Here is a 15230-nt window from a genome sequence, read left to right as displayed (position 1 = left end):
AATTACTGGACAGTAAATTAAAAATTGACTACCTTTACAAAATCTCAACACAAAACTTAATAATAGGTTATCTATTTGCAACAAAACGTATTCATATCGAAATATATATAGGCATACCGGCCATTTTACCCAAACGTTACAAAAACAATATTATTCTCTGCTTAAGTGAACATTCCTAGATGTACCTCCAGGCTATATAAAAGGGTCTTTGGGAACAATTTGGAGAACAAAAAACACTGGGCAGGTACCAACAAAGGCTTTCGGGACCATAGCAAAAGTGGAACATTATAAAAGGTTTTAATATATTTATGCGAAATTTAGGATGATGATTCTTCAATAGTTACAAAATATAACGATCAAAACATAATACAAAGACTGATGTTGAATTATCTTGAATTAAAGTTAAGACTCCATTTTTATCATAGGAATATATTATTACATTTAATTTATAATATCGAACAGGATGACAAACCCAGAGAAGTCAGGAGTGCGTTGCCAAGCTGTTGTTATTATTTTACTTAGAATAAACGAGCGTACGGGTGACTTGACCAGAGGAATCACAGGAGCCTTGCCAGCCTGTACTTTATATACTTTATTTTTGTTTCTTATTCTTAAAATATTAAGTACCTTTTATGCATTGTTACACAAATTTTTGCAATAGTACTTCAGTGATTTGATTGCTGTAAAACCAATAAGTTAAATATGTTTTTGATTCACTGTGAAAATTAGAAGATTTTCACTTGAACCGATCTATAAGATTTTTTTTATAATAATTTGTAAGTATTCATTTTTACATAATAAGTTTTATTGTAACAATATACTTTAATATTGATAACATTAATACTTTAGTATATTACAGTTTTAGTAAAATCTATTTTAAAGTTATTTGGACTAAAGTGATGTTAATGGTTATAACCTTAGATAGATTGTGTTGGGTGACCATACACGTGTTATCTGTTAAAACTTTTTTATTGTGAATAATAAATTATAAATTATAAAAATTCTCCCATTTGACATTGTGTTCGAGTGTTCCACTCTCAAGAATCACCAAAATGTTATACTCCTTAAGAATTGCTCTATAAAGGAATGCCATACATCAGATAGTGAGGTTTATATCTAAGCAGTCTTTGCAGCTATCATTCATATTACCGAAGAAGTGAAACAGTAATATATCGTTATGTTACACAAAAATCGTTATGTAACAATAATGTCAATGTAGAAAATTTTTAACACAAAAAGCAAACAGAGAGAGGATTTTGTATATTAATGCATGTACCTATTAAGTCATTTGTTTGAGATGAAATTGGTATATATGGCAAGAAATCTTTCCAAAATGTGCTTGTTTTTTTATAAGATGTCATCTAGCTCTTAAATTACAAGTTCGTTTATGTTTAAGTTACTGCTCTTTGATGATTTAGAAGGCCCATCACTGATTAATAACCAAATTAAATCTAGGAATAAAGCCACACTGCCCAAAGCAACGCGCCCGTTAAGCACAAAGTTAAAACACCATCATACATCTCACAAAACAGCCTACAAACTTGACGATTTTATAATAACACCAATCGCGCCACAGTCGACTCTACACCAACAAAAAACTACTTTTATTACACCTCTATGCAGCCATAAAACAAAACAGACAAAACTAAACTCTATACCAAACAACCAGAGTACGTTATTGTTGACATACGAAGTAGACAGGACGGTAATCTTTGAGCTTCATCAATTATATAGAGTCAGAGTTAATTGCTTTTATAGAGCAGGTCCGTTGATAGTAAGGGTCTTGCAGGCATCAATTTTGGGCCAATGATTATTTCATGGAAGCTAGAGTGTCCTGATTGGGGTTTTGTTATAGATCGACTTTTATACGCTTTATAATTATGAGGATAATGAAACTTTGCAAAATAATAATATAAGAGATTATGGTCCTCCAATATCAAGTATTTTTCCTAATACAGATTTTTAAAAAGTGCTATAACAAATGCCACTTTTTCCAAAACGAGTAATCTTAGTCTACCCAACCCGTAAAATCCCCTGCAAAATATTACTTTTTCATTATTATTTCAGCATTTAGAATCGAATTCAAATTATTTATTTATGTTATTGGTGGTTTACATATAAACAGCTCAGTTAATGATAGTTAATCGAGCTGTTTTACGATTAGCATAGAATCTTCTGTATTCTAAGTATTGGTAATGACAGACCATAAAATAATCAAATAAAGCCCACATGCTTTTCGTACTTCAGAAGTGATACAGCTACACTGCTACATCAAACACTTGACATGAACAATGAAACATTAAATTTCTTGCAAAGAAGACTAGAAGATCTGTTGCGTAATTATAATCCTCATACTTTATGAAGAATTAAAATGAAATAATTAATTATCATGGGAAATACATTTAAGCCACTTTTATGTGTTTACTACCGCGGTCGGCACGTTTGTCCAGGGTTATTAACTTATAAAATTCTGTTACAATATTTAGTACTTAATGCTAATTGTAAAAAGCAATTAATTTTCTATATATATTTTATTATTTATATCATTTTTCTGTGTGATAAGGGTTTATAGGATAAGTCTTTATGGGGCTATTACTGGGAACTTTATCGCGGTAATTAATACGTGTATTTACTCAAGGTTTCATCTTGAGCAATAATAATACAATAAATGCCATTGCTATTTACTTACATAATGTTTTAAAGGAAACTTCAAATTTTATTCCTGAACAAACCTGTTTTCATTAGTCATAGGTGGGAGGCACCTTTGCACAGGATGCCGGCTAGATGTATCGGTACTATGGGTACCTCAACGGCGCCTATTTCTACCATGAAGCAGTAACACATAACATTACTGTGTTTCGGCCAGAAGGACGCAGTAGCTAGTGAAATTACTGGGCAAATGAGACTTAACATAGGGGACGAGCGCAGTTGTAGTGCCGCTCAGAATATTTGGGTTTTTCAAGAATTCAGAGTGACACTGCATTGTAATGGGCAGAACATATCAATTACCATCAGCTGAACATCCTGCTCGTCTCGCCCCTTATTCACATAAAAAAAATAGGTTTATTATTTTTAAATGCGTTAAAAAATATGCGAAATCATAATTAACGGTGCTTTATCAATCAATTATAAACTAATCTCTTAAGATTACAATGCAGTAACATAGGAAATGTCAAATGATAGGGGAGTAAGGAATATTATAAAAAAAAACTGGCGCCATAGATGATGATGGTCTTTGACTTTTGCCTGAGTACAGATGTTCTTAAAGTTTTTACTTTTTTTGTTAAAATGATTGACGTATTTAGAACTCTAATGACACTTATCACGCAGGTAGCAAATATCAGTCAAAAATATGGTTCGCCATAAAATTCATTTTTTTTTAATATCTGTAATATTAGTTTATCTGTTTCACATTTCTTTAATATTAAATTTATTTAACTTTATGTTTAACTTAATAAGTTAGGATATTTGAATATACATATATTGTAATGATTGTTTTTATGTTTCAATGTAAATAAACTGTAAGTATATAGAAATTGTTAAATCTCTGATTATTACTTCAATAAATTGTGTTGAAACAATAATTGTTAGATTAATTTGAAGTTAAATTTGTAGTTATATTGTTAAATTTTATTTTTTTAGTAATTACTGATTAGATTAGAGTGGATTAGATAAGTACCATGTGCTGTTAAAATAACATAAAGTTTATGTTCTCTTCGTCCTGTGTATCTACGTACAACGATGACTTTCTCATTAAGACTTTTTTGACATAATGTTTTATTGACAAAATCAGTGCTTTATTTGTTATTTTGATACCGACAACTTTGAGAATCTGTGTCACTACAATGGAACTACCTGCTGGACTCCACCCAAACTACCCAAAATAATTGCCATTATTATTTTCAGGTAACAGAACTTCTACCAAACGATATTGTTACACAAAAATACATCTATTCTTAGCATTTTGCAAGTAATTCTTCTAACCTGATCATTAAAACTGCAAAAATAATAAATAATTTTAACATTAAAGAAGGCTATGCTTTTACTATCGAAACTGTTTGATAATTAACTTAAACACAGAAATCCTATATAAACCGATTTTCAATGAAATTATTGGAGTTATTTTTGTTTAATCTTCCAGTACGTATTTAACAATTTAATTGTACTATTTCAGTCATTAATTAATAATATCAAGCAAATATACATAAATAGTGGTAAAATTTTAATACTAATAAGTCTATAAAATAGTAAAGATCTTAATTCAATTAGTTTTCTTAGAAATAATCTTTTCATTCCATTTTAACAATGTATGTTAGTTTTGAGAACCATTTTCTGTTAAAATACCAGTGTTCAATAATGAAACATTTGATAAGATCAAAATGTAACATAAATATTAATGTTTTTTGTTATTTAAAAACACACATAATAAAGATATTTTTTCTAACATCCATTTTGTTTTCCAAAAAAATTGTAACAAATTGCTATTATGAACTCTATTTAAAGGTTTTTCAACGCAAGTCATTAATGGCATGAGAACTATTACCTTTCTACAAGAACGATACGAACCATCTTTCAAGAAGTCATCTCTACCTTATTAAAAACCAACACAGCTCTCTCAATTTCTCATAAAACTAGATAATATAAGCAAGAAAAATGATAGCTAATCCTATAATTTAACGCAATCAAATATCACACATACGCAGCATATAATAGGGGGGATAATTGCGCGTACGCAGCGGTCATTAAGGCTACATCTTACTTGATCGCGTGAGGCTCGCATACCGCTGTATAATAACCAATGTTACCTGGGAACAAAAAACTTAAATTATTATACTGTTACGAAATGAAGTAGAAAATCAGGCGTAGGCTTTCTACTTGTTTGTCTTAGAGGCTCTAATAATACTATTATGTATGGTGAAGTTGTATGAGGGTGGTTCAGAACAGATTTTGTAGCCATCTGGTGGTAAAATGATGTTAACTTAAATAAATAGCCTTATTATAATAGTTGCTCTTCACATATTTACTCATAAAACACAGCCACACTAAAAATGCTGTACTAAATAATCTTAAAAAATCATCAATTTATTTGTAGAGTGATAAATAAAAATAGCAATACTCTAAATGATGTCATATTGTGGTACATAATAATAAAAAATACTCGTTTTCTTTTAATGTACCTAAATCAAAAGCCTTTATGACGTATTCGAATGTATTAACCCTAAAATTTTGCTATGTAGAGCTTGTGTTATTAATTGAGAGTTGTAGAGTACTACGATAGATTAGATAAGACAATAACGGCGTTACAAATAAAATTGGTATAAATTTATACCTGAAAATAATCCAAGAATATGCTGAATGTTTACAAATAGACATTTTTCTTATGATTGTTTTATTTGGACGTTTCCCGCGTTTATTTGTAAAGCTGCTTGACATTCGGAAAACTTCAGAATCATCATTGTATTAACAGTGTTTTCAGCGATACAGTCAAGATCTTGCATTTGTGCTTACAAACGGCCTTGCATTAGTGTTTCTAAAATACATACACATATTTGAAATATATATTTGGTTTGAAATGTTAAAAGCATAACGACTGATAGTTTTGACAATTTTTCTGAGTGAAGACAACGTTAACGACAAAATAAACAAAAATATCTACGTGAATAACGAGATTCATTAAGAGTCGTATTAAAAGTTCATCTTAAGGCTAATTAATCGTTTGAACAACACCTGAGGTGTGCCCTCAACAACCAAATCTGACCAAAATATAAAACCTTAAAGTTCAATCTCTAAGCTTTCACGAAAATAAGACGTCTCAAATGCTTTATAATATTTATCGGGCACGTTAAGACATACAAGTAAATGATTAATGAATCACATTTCGTTTTTGAATGCGTTTTGAGACTTAGATTATTTCTCGCTTAGCACACAATGAGCGCGTATTAGTTGAGGCCGATGGAATACCAAGGAATATTAAAAGTCCGTGATTAAGTTTGGGATCTCTTTGAACTATCAACTTTGTCGACGTTCAGCGCTGTTATTATTGGAAGTCGTTTATACTGAGTAATTACTATTTCTGTTAAGGTTTTTGAACTTTAAGTCCGGGATTTTTTTTATTACAGTAAGGGACGAGATGACCAGGAAGTTCAGCTGATGGTAATTGATACGTCCTGCCCATTACAAAGCAGGACGCTTAGGATTCTTGAAAATTCCTAATAATTCTGTAATGCAAATGCTCGTAATCTTGATACATAGGATGTTAAGTCTCATTTGCCCAGTAATTTCACTAGCTACGGCGCCCTTCAGACCGAAACACAATAAACCTAACACATTACTGCTTCACGGCAGAAATAGGCACCGTTGTGGCACCCATAATCTAGATGGCAACCTGTGCAAAGGAGTCTTCCACTGGTCAGAGTTTCATTTTAGTTTCGTAAATGTGTATCAGACAAAATGGAGCTGACAGTTAACCTGTATTTTGAGCAATGTACGCATTCTAACACAAAGTGACCTAACAAATGTAAGATGTAGCTTGTCATGTACACTAAATATAATCTTAATAAAAGTTTAATCTTTTATTGCAAAAAAGATTTTATTTAAAACGTTATAATATTTAGCAAGAATTCGTCTATTTTTCACAAAAATACTTTAAGGTGCGTTTCGTCTCTAGACGAGGCATTTTCAGGAGCTGTTGACAATCAAAACAAAGTTACTCAAAAAAATGCCTAATTGTATTCAGTTTCTTATAATATTTATCTATTCATTATGTCTTATTTCACTAACAGGTACTGGATATAAATACTGCAATAATTTTTCGAGGCCTTAACATTTGCACGTCACTAACGCAAATATATTTAGGGCGGTCATTGAATAATACATTGAATGATGCCCGGTACTCGCTCGCACAAAAGAGCCGCTTGGGAGAACTATGCACAAAAAGTATAACGCTATTCAATAGAATATGCATCTTTTTTATGACAATAAAAACCATCGCTTGCAGAGCATAATGACCATGACTTATGTTTTTTCATTTTCATTTCATTTAAGTTCCTGTAGCTGGGGCAGAGGGCATCCATAGTGCATCTCCATCGCGATTGGTCCTGATCATCATCAGGCTTCGTCAATGACAGTCCGCCGCTAGGTTTGCTTTGGACCGCCACGTTTGCGTTTACCTTGAGGATTCCAATCTAGGGCTTGCCTCGGTATATGGTTGGGATCCCGCCGGAGTGTGTGGCCTATCCAGCTCCATTTGCGGAGTTTTATCTGGTGGTCGATTGGGACTTCATGACAGCGTTGCCAAAGTTGATCGTGGAGAATATGGTCGTGCCAGTGAATACAGAGGATATTGCGAACGCATCGGTTAACATGAGAGATGGACTTGGTGACCTTCCACATCTCACACCTATACTACACATATACGGTCTTCACATTGGACCGGAATATCTTGAGCTTAAATCTCCGTGTCAGTTTCCGTGATTGCCATACGGATTGAAGCTGTACAAAGATTGCTCGTGCTTGCGTGCTAAACTTCAATATTAACATCCTCTATACTTTTATGTTTAAATAAATAACTACAACTATATGAGCTGAAGTGCCGCCGTAAGATATTAAGGTTATTAATGTAAATGCATTAGACATGAAGTCATTACGGAGCACTACCGCACCTTAAGTCAAAATGAATTTAGAAACTGCCAATAAGTGTCAAGCACCGCACAGGCATCATAATCAGCAACAGCCTCACCTGTCGGTCACTCCTCCGCAACGCCAATTAATAATATTTGAAACACCTGTTACTTTTGAGAATTGTTACACAATTCATCTAACAAAATATACTTATATACTCAGGTTTGCCATATAGCTGTAGAGCTGTAGCTCCAACAAACCAAGTAAACATCGTTCTAGATGTAAAATTATGTGCTTTTTAGGGTGCTTTCCCCAAAGGGCAAAATACGTCGGTCTCTCCGTGATAGTTAGGCTGGGATCGATAGAGCATACTTAGACTTTGCTCAAACTTTACTTACGAATTCCTAGCGGAGTGTGATAAAACGCGAACTAGTCTTTTGTATTGAGCTGTCTAATAAATAAGAGAGCAAAGTCTTAGTACAATTGCAATTGTAGTGCCGCTCAGAATGTTTGGGTTTTTCAAGAACCCTGAGCGGCACTGCATTGTAATGGGTAGAGCGTATCAACATCAGCTGAACGTCCTGCTCCTCTTATCCCTTATTTTCATTGAAGATGTACTTCTGTTGCCGCTATCTATAACAACAAATACTAAAAAACAGAAAAAATAATATTTAAGGGGGCCACCATACAACAAATGTGATTTATTTCAGTTTTGCTCGATATTGATAACAGCAACAAGTAGACGCTTGAAACATTCATAGAAAATTTAGTTATATATATTTCAGTTTAAAAATAAATAATAGAATAACATTAAAATAAAAATTCAAATAAAAGCGCATACATTTTTTTTAAAGGCCGACTACGCTCTCGTGATTTTTGATTTCATCAGCATATCTTCAAAGTTGCTAATATTATTTTAATGACAATAAGTATAGAACTAAACTTTACATGTACCATAATATTAGTAATTACTTTAATACACCCGCACCTTAATAATTTACTTAAGCAATAACAAAATCACATTTAATTTAAAATTTCGACATAACGCGCTATTCGCGTCAAAGCTTGTGCTAAAATCGATTGAAGACTAATTTCAAAACAATTTTGCGTCGGCAGTTTTGATTTTGTGATGTAATACGAATGGCGTTAAGTCGATATTAGCTTGTTTATGACCTGCCGTTGGCTGAGGGATAGATCAATTTTAAAATTATATTTGCTTTAAGCGTGACCAACTTTGTAATAAAGGTTCTATGAAATAGTATTAGTAATACACTTAATTCATACTCAAGGAAATGGTTTTATCTTACGTCGTTTATACGGCTTGATTGACTACTACGGCTGTACGTCTAAAAAAAATTGATTTTAGAGTAAACCTCTCCTTTGAGCAATGCACGCACACTAACACAAACTGTCATATAAATCGCGCGTGTTAGACGTAGCTTGTCACGCACACTATACAGCCAGATAATTTAAAAAATAATAGGGTGGTAAAATCGAAACAACTACTAGAGCGGTACGCAAAGGGAGGTCTCAGAAATATTTTGTTTACTGTTGAGATTGTTTTATGTTCACAGCTCTAAGGGAGCTACCCAATTAGTCGACAGAGTGCAACGTGGGCACTATCTGACTTCAAGGATGGTTTGGTGGGGTACTATTGTATATTATTAGGTGTTGGTTGTGTGCTCTGGAGGAGTGACTGAGCCATACTTTTGTGAAAAAGGTATCAGAACATCGGCACAAGTGTATCAAGATAACATTCTTAAGAAGGTAGTGAAGCCCCTTAACAACACCATGTTCAATAACCAAGAATGGTCTTTCCAGCAAGACTCGTCGCCCGGTCATAAAGCTCGGTCTACACAGTTTTGGTTGGAAACGAACGTTTCGGACTTCATCAGAGCTGAAGACTGGCCGTCATCACTTTTAGAATGTATGGCTTGCTCTCAATGCCATGATAATTTGGAGTCCCTAAAATAATCCGTACGATTGGCAGTGAATATTTTTCCCATGGAAAGAGTGCGTGCTTCTATTGATCGCGTTTAAAGGACTGTATTAAAGCCAATGGAGACCACATCGAATAACCTGTTTATATTTTAAATTGTTTTATATTTATGTATTAACTACCACACTTTAAAAGTAATAAATGTTATTTGCAATACAAAAAATATTTTTTCTTTGTTTCAGTATTTATGGCAAGACTAGGTATACATTTCTTTTTGTCTTAAAACAATATAATTTATCATAATTCAAAGACAACAAACCATTATTCACTAAAATTTTGAATTATTGATTGATTTTGAGATTTTAATGAATATATAAATGCTCCAAGCAAAAAAAATTACTGAGAATAAATAAAAAAAATTGATAGTTAAATTAAAACATCCGCCACTTAAACTCTTGATATCGGTCAAGCCAAGTTTATCTCAGATAGTAAAGCCAAAGCGATAAAAAATTTACGATCGAATAGGTTTATTGTAAAACACGCTTATGATATGGACATTTTTTACAGAAAAAAACATTGACGTTTTACTATCAACTTTTATATTTGTGTGTGATTTATAAATCACTCTTTCAATTGATACAATTATATTAAAATAATTAGTAGTCTTACAAAAGAAATAGTTCAGCATTTTGAATGTGAATTAAGAATCAGGTATGTTTCTAGCTTGACTTACCTAAGCCTAATAGAATTAAGACTATTAAAAGATTTTTCTTCTTAGACTAGGAGTCGTATTTTAGACGACTATTTAAAAGTATATTCAAAATATAACTCTTCTAGTGGAGCAATAGCTGGATTTTATAATTGTTTTTTACAGTAACAAATATAATATAAAAAATATATTCCTCGTGCGTTACATTATTAGAAAGAACAATATTGTATTAATGAAGGTATTAAATACAACCAATGAAAATATTATTATACCGCATAAATTATTCTGAAGTGTGATACAAATAGTTGATCAACTAACGTCTGGGTGTCGAATTTTAAAATTTTACTGTAATATATTACCAATGGGAGGCTCCTTTGCACAGATTGCCGGCTATATTATGGGTACCACAATGGCGCCTATTTGTATAGTGTAAACACTACTGTGTTTCGGTCTGAAGGGCGCCGTAGCTAGTGAAATTACCGGGCAAATGAGACTTAACATCCTATATCACAAGGTGACGAGCGCAGTTGTAGTGCCGCTCAGAATATAGGTTTTTCAAGAATCCTGAGCGGCACTGCATTGTTATGGGCAGGTCGTATCAATTAGCATTAGCTGAACGTCCTGCTCGTCTCGTCCCTTATTGATATAAAAAAATAAAACCCGAATGCGGAAGTTCAACAAATACCAAGTGCTTAACAACCTTTTCTTCTTTAAATAATGATGAACATTTCACAAAAACCCAGCATATAAGGTAACTCATATTTCCACAATACCGGTATCTGTATTAGCAGTAAAACAGTTCATCTAAAATAGAATCTCACAGTCTCCACCCAACACATGTATAAGGTTATTTATTGTACACGAGATCTGAGGTTATAGAAACCTGCTCTATAAACTTAAATCAAGATGTCTTAAAGCCGTTTACCTGGGTTAACGCTAGATCACGAAATAAGAGTGTTGTTACATTCGGAAAGTTTTGCATAAGTACATCATAGCGGGGAGATACAATGCAGTGATAGTGATATGAAACAAATGCTCCGGCTTATTTCGCGTGTAATATGTTGTGTAATGATTTTATTTATGTAACAGTGTGTGGATGTTAATGCTAAAAATTTTGTAGCATCACTTACCCTAGGTTATATTGGTATAAATTATGAAATAAATGTAAATGTTTGGTGATTTAAACGTGAAAGTTGAATATGTTATTTTAATTTGCCTTTTTTTACAAAGAAAAACTAGAATACACTTTCAAAAGCTGTTGCACCTGATACCTGCCACTGATTTTCAGCTTTGCAAGATACGCCGCAAAATATTAGTATATCATCCCCACCATCTGGATGTGTGGCGGTCCTACACAATGCGGTTTTCAAGGAGCTTTCTTCGTCGTACTACAAAGCTGTGGAATATGATTTCTTGTGCGGTGCTTCCGAGACGATACGAAATGTTTACCTCCAAAAAAAAGCAAGTACACTTTCCTTAAACGCCAGCAACGCTCCTGTGATTCCTCTGGTGTTGCAAGAGAATATGAGTGGGAGTGATCACTTAACACAAGATGACCCGTACACTCGTTTGTCCTTCTTTTCTCTATAAACTCTCTAACTATAGTTATACTTTTTTATGGAATTGAACATACAGGAAGAGGTTCGACTGATAGGAATGGATTTTTAATTTAGACAACGCTCTACCAGAGCAATGAGTAGAACGTTGTCTAAGTTATTGGAAGCAGGACGAAATTTTGTAAGAAGTTCCTGTTATATTAAGCTGAGGAAGTACCTTCAGAACCAAAATCTACATGAACACCACGCATTCGGATGGAGAGGATGGGCGTGTAGATTTATGCAAGGATTCACGGCCCAGAATATATCAGATAGCTCTTCAAAAACCTCCAAATGTCATCAAATTAAAATAATCGAGAGATCAAAACTCCACTTAGCCATGCGTCTATTTGATGATTTACAGCCTTTTTTTATTTCTTGAAATGCATATTTTCATATTGTTGTTCTTATTTAACATAGATGTTACTCTTCACAGACATTATATAGAAGTTTTCACTTAATGAATTATTAAGTATTCTAAATATGTTTTATTTTAAATAAATTACATAGAATTACATCTTTATATATAAAGTACTAAGAGTGCGTTAGAAATTTTATTCTTCAGCAACCACAATAGGTATAGACCCCTATAATATATCTATGGAAAGATCTAGATGAAAATCTTGATGATCTTTCTATCAAAAGCTATTATTTATGGATTATTGAAATCGTTTGTGACAAATATTTGTTACAATTCACAGAGGCATATTAAACATTACAACACGCAAAATAGATATGTAACATTTTCAAAATGTTAATGAATTCAAAATCATAATCGATATGTTAACAGGTCAGTTGTTGTGCAATTGAGGGCTGTCGTCGATGTATGACTATAATGCATTTTAATTAACAATACGTGGGCGAGAAGAGCTTGATGGACGACAAAAACAATGTGACGCGATCGACTCCGTCTAGTCAGGTGGGCCGATCGGGACGTGTGTGAGCGGCTTAACGACGTTTGTGTAATCTGTCTCTTATCTTTTATGTGTTGGAATACTAAGAAGTTAATAAGATCAATTATAACAACGAAACTGTTGTCAAAATCATAATAATTGAAAGTCGAAAACTGTTTTAATGTGATTTTGTAACATAATCAAACTATTTTAAACGTGAGCCACTAAGGCTGTTTATAAAGCATACTTAGGCTTTGCTCAGACTTTAATTATAACTTTGTTGAGTGTAATAAAACGGGAACTTGTATTTGCATTGGGCTGTCTTAGCTTAAGTTTTAGTATTCAAAGTCAAGGCAGGTCTAAAAAAACAGACAGACATAATATTAGAGAAAAGGTTCTTTCACTTGCCATTTTTGGTTTAAACATACATAATATATCGAATATTTATTAATTTATTTATTTATTAGGAACCCTACGTGCATACAACAAAAAATTTAAAAATTCTTTTATAATGATGTACACTGCACTAATAGACCAACTCAACGTGCTTAATCTTTATATATATATTTCTTGTGTGCGTGTGTATGTCACTGAACTCCTCCTAGACAGCTGGACCGATTTTGATGAAATTTTTTGTGTGAGTTCAAGGGGATTCGAGGATGGTTTAGATTCACAATTGAACTACCTCCTAAACGGCTGGACCGATTTTGATGGTATTTTTGTGTGTTCCAGTGAATTTGAGATTATTTTAGATTCTGAATTCCGTCCACATAATATAATTCTCCTGCTCATGTGTATGTTAGTGAAGTCCTCCTAACGGCTGGACCGATTTTCAAATTTAAGAGGTGTGTACAGGACAACGTCTGTTGGGTCCACTAGTAGTATATAATATAATATACATTCTCTATTTAACGAAAACTTTTTACTTTGTGTTACTCAAAGCTAAAGACAATTTTGAAAAATAAATCCAAAAGCAAAAGGCTGATAAAAAAATTGCTAAAATATCTAGTTTGAAAAGTCCTTTAATATTTTTGAACTAACTATAAAACTTAACTAGATAAATGTGTTATAATACGCAATAAAAATCTGGTTTTATTACTCAAAACCAAAAAATCCTTAATTGTAATGATAAATATTGCAAATATATATTTGTTACCGCTTGTAACATTGAAAGCGAAACACTCGCATACCTCGGGGGCAACAAAACGACACCAAAACAAAGCACTCGTAGACAGTAAAGTGAATATTTATGATTTGAGACTATCTGCTAGCGTCATCTGAAAGCGCGCTGTGTTCTGGCCGACTGTGAAAAATGGATGACACACGTTGAATTTTAATATATGCTGTGATGAAAGCGCTTGAAATGCATATTTTAATTTTGTTGTATGTAATATCATAAAAGTTTTCCTTTACATAACATTGAAGTTTTCACTTCATGAATTTTTCATTTTCATGTATTTGTTGGATGCGATTACTAATTATGACAGTTTTACCAGTGGGAGCCTCCTTTGCACAGGATGCCGGCTAGATTATGGGTACTACAACTACGCCTATTTCTGCCGTGAAGCAGTAATGTGTACGCATAATGTGTTTCGGTCTGAAGGCCGCCGTAGCTAGTGAAATTACTGGGCAAATGAAACTTAACATCTTATGCCTTAAGGTGACGAGCGCAATCGTAGTGCCGCTCAGAATAATTGGATTTTTTTTCAAGAATCCTGAGCGGCACTACAATGTAATGGGCAGGGCTTATCAATTACCAACAGCCGAACGTCCTGTGCTCGTCTCGTCTCTTACTGTCATAAAAAAATCACGCCATCATATTTACAGTTTTAATCGTTTTAAATATTAAATATTTCATCAAAAGTAATAAAGAATAAACTGTATAAATTATATAATTTATCGTATATTTGATGCATCAACCTTTAGAGCTTAAATTCATTGTTTGTGTAAGGATACTTCGCGAACATGATGGTCGTGATTACTGTCATAATTAGTAATAGCATCCAACAAATACAATGTCGTAACACATCTTCGAAGATTGCACTTAGATCTGCAAACAATTGAAATCCCAGTCGAGTATCAAGAACACGCATCAGTGAAAAATCAGCATAACTTTCCGTTTCACGGTGTTTATTTGCATAAATAAACGCCTTCTCCATTCTGTTCGGAGCGCTGTCGGTTCGTATTAGCATATCTGGCGTAGGCACGGCCAACGTAGAATCATGGGGCAAGGTGATACTGCGAGAATGAGAATTAGACTGAAATATTACATATTATAAATATTAATATATTGACGACCCCTACAGCAGAGTGGTTAGTGACCCTACCAACTGAGCTAGATGTCCCGGATTCCCATCCCGGTAGGTGCAAACAATTTATATGATGAATATGAATGTTTGTTTCCGAGTCATGGATTTTTATAAGTATTTATGTATGTTTAAGGATCTTGTATTAAATATATCGTTGCCTTGTTC

The 15230-nt window shown here is 33.2% G+C and overlaps 1 protein-coding gene across 4 annotated transcripts in view; it reads right to left on the bottom strand.

Annotated features, from left to right (window-relative positions):
• LOC126967943 (protein dachsous) overlaps window positions 1–15230 on the bottom strand; it is a 304180-nt gene that overhangs the window by 240028 nt on the left and 48922 nt on the right. The window contains exon 3 of one of the 4 annotated variants that reach the window (XM_050812655.1): window positions 4676–4805. The exons of the other annotated variants lie outside the window; for them this stretch is intronic. Within the exon in view, the coding sequence (XP_050668612.1) occupies window positions 4749–4805 (57 nt within the window). The 3' untranslated portion in view covers window positions 4676–4748. Of the gene's footprint in view, window positions 1–4675; window positions 4806–15230 lie in introns of those variants that run through there. 4 annotated transcript variants of the gene reach the window in all.

Source organism: Leptidea sinapis, chromosome 14 (genome assembly GCF_905404315.1).
Source record: "Leptidea sinapis chromosome 14, ilLepSina1.1, whole genome shotgun sequence".
NCBI lineage: Eukaryota > Metazoa > Arthropoda > Insecta > Lepidoptera > Pieridae > Leptidea > Leptidea sinapis.
The sequence above is the reverse complement of the archived record's forward strand: the minus strand, read 5'-3'. Positions and strand labels throughout refer to the sequence as shown.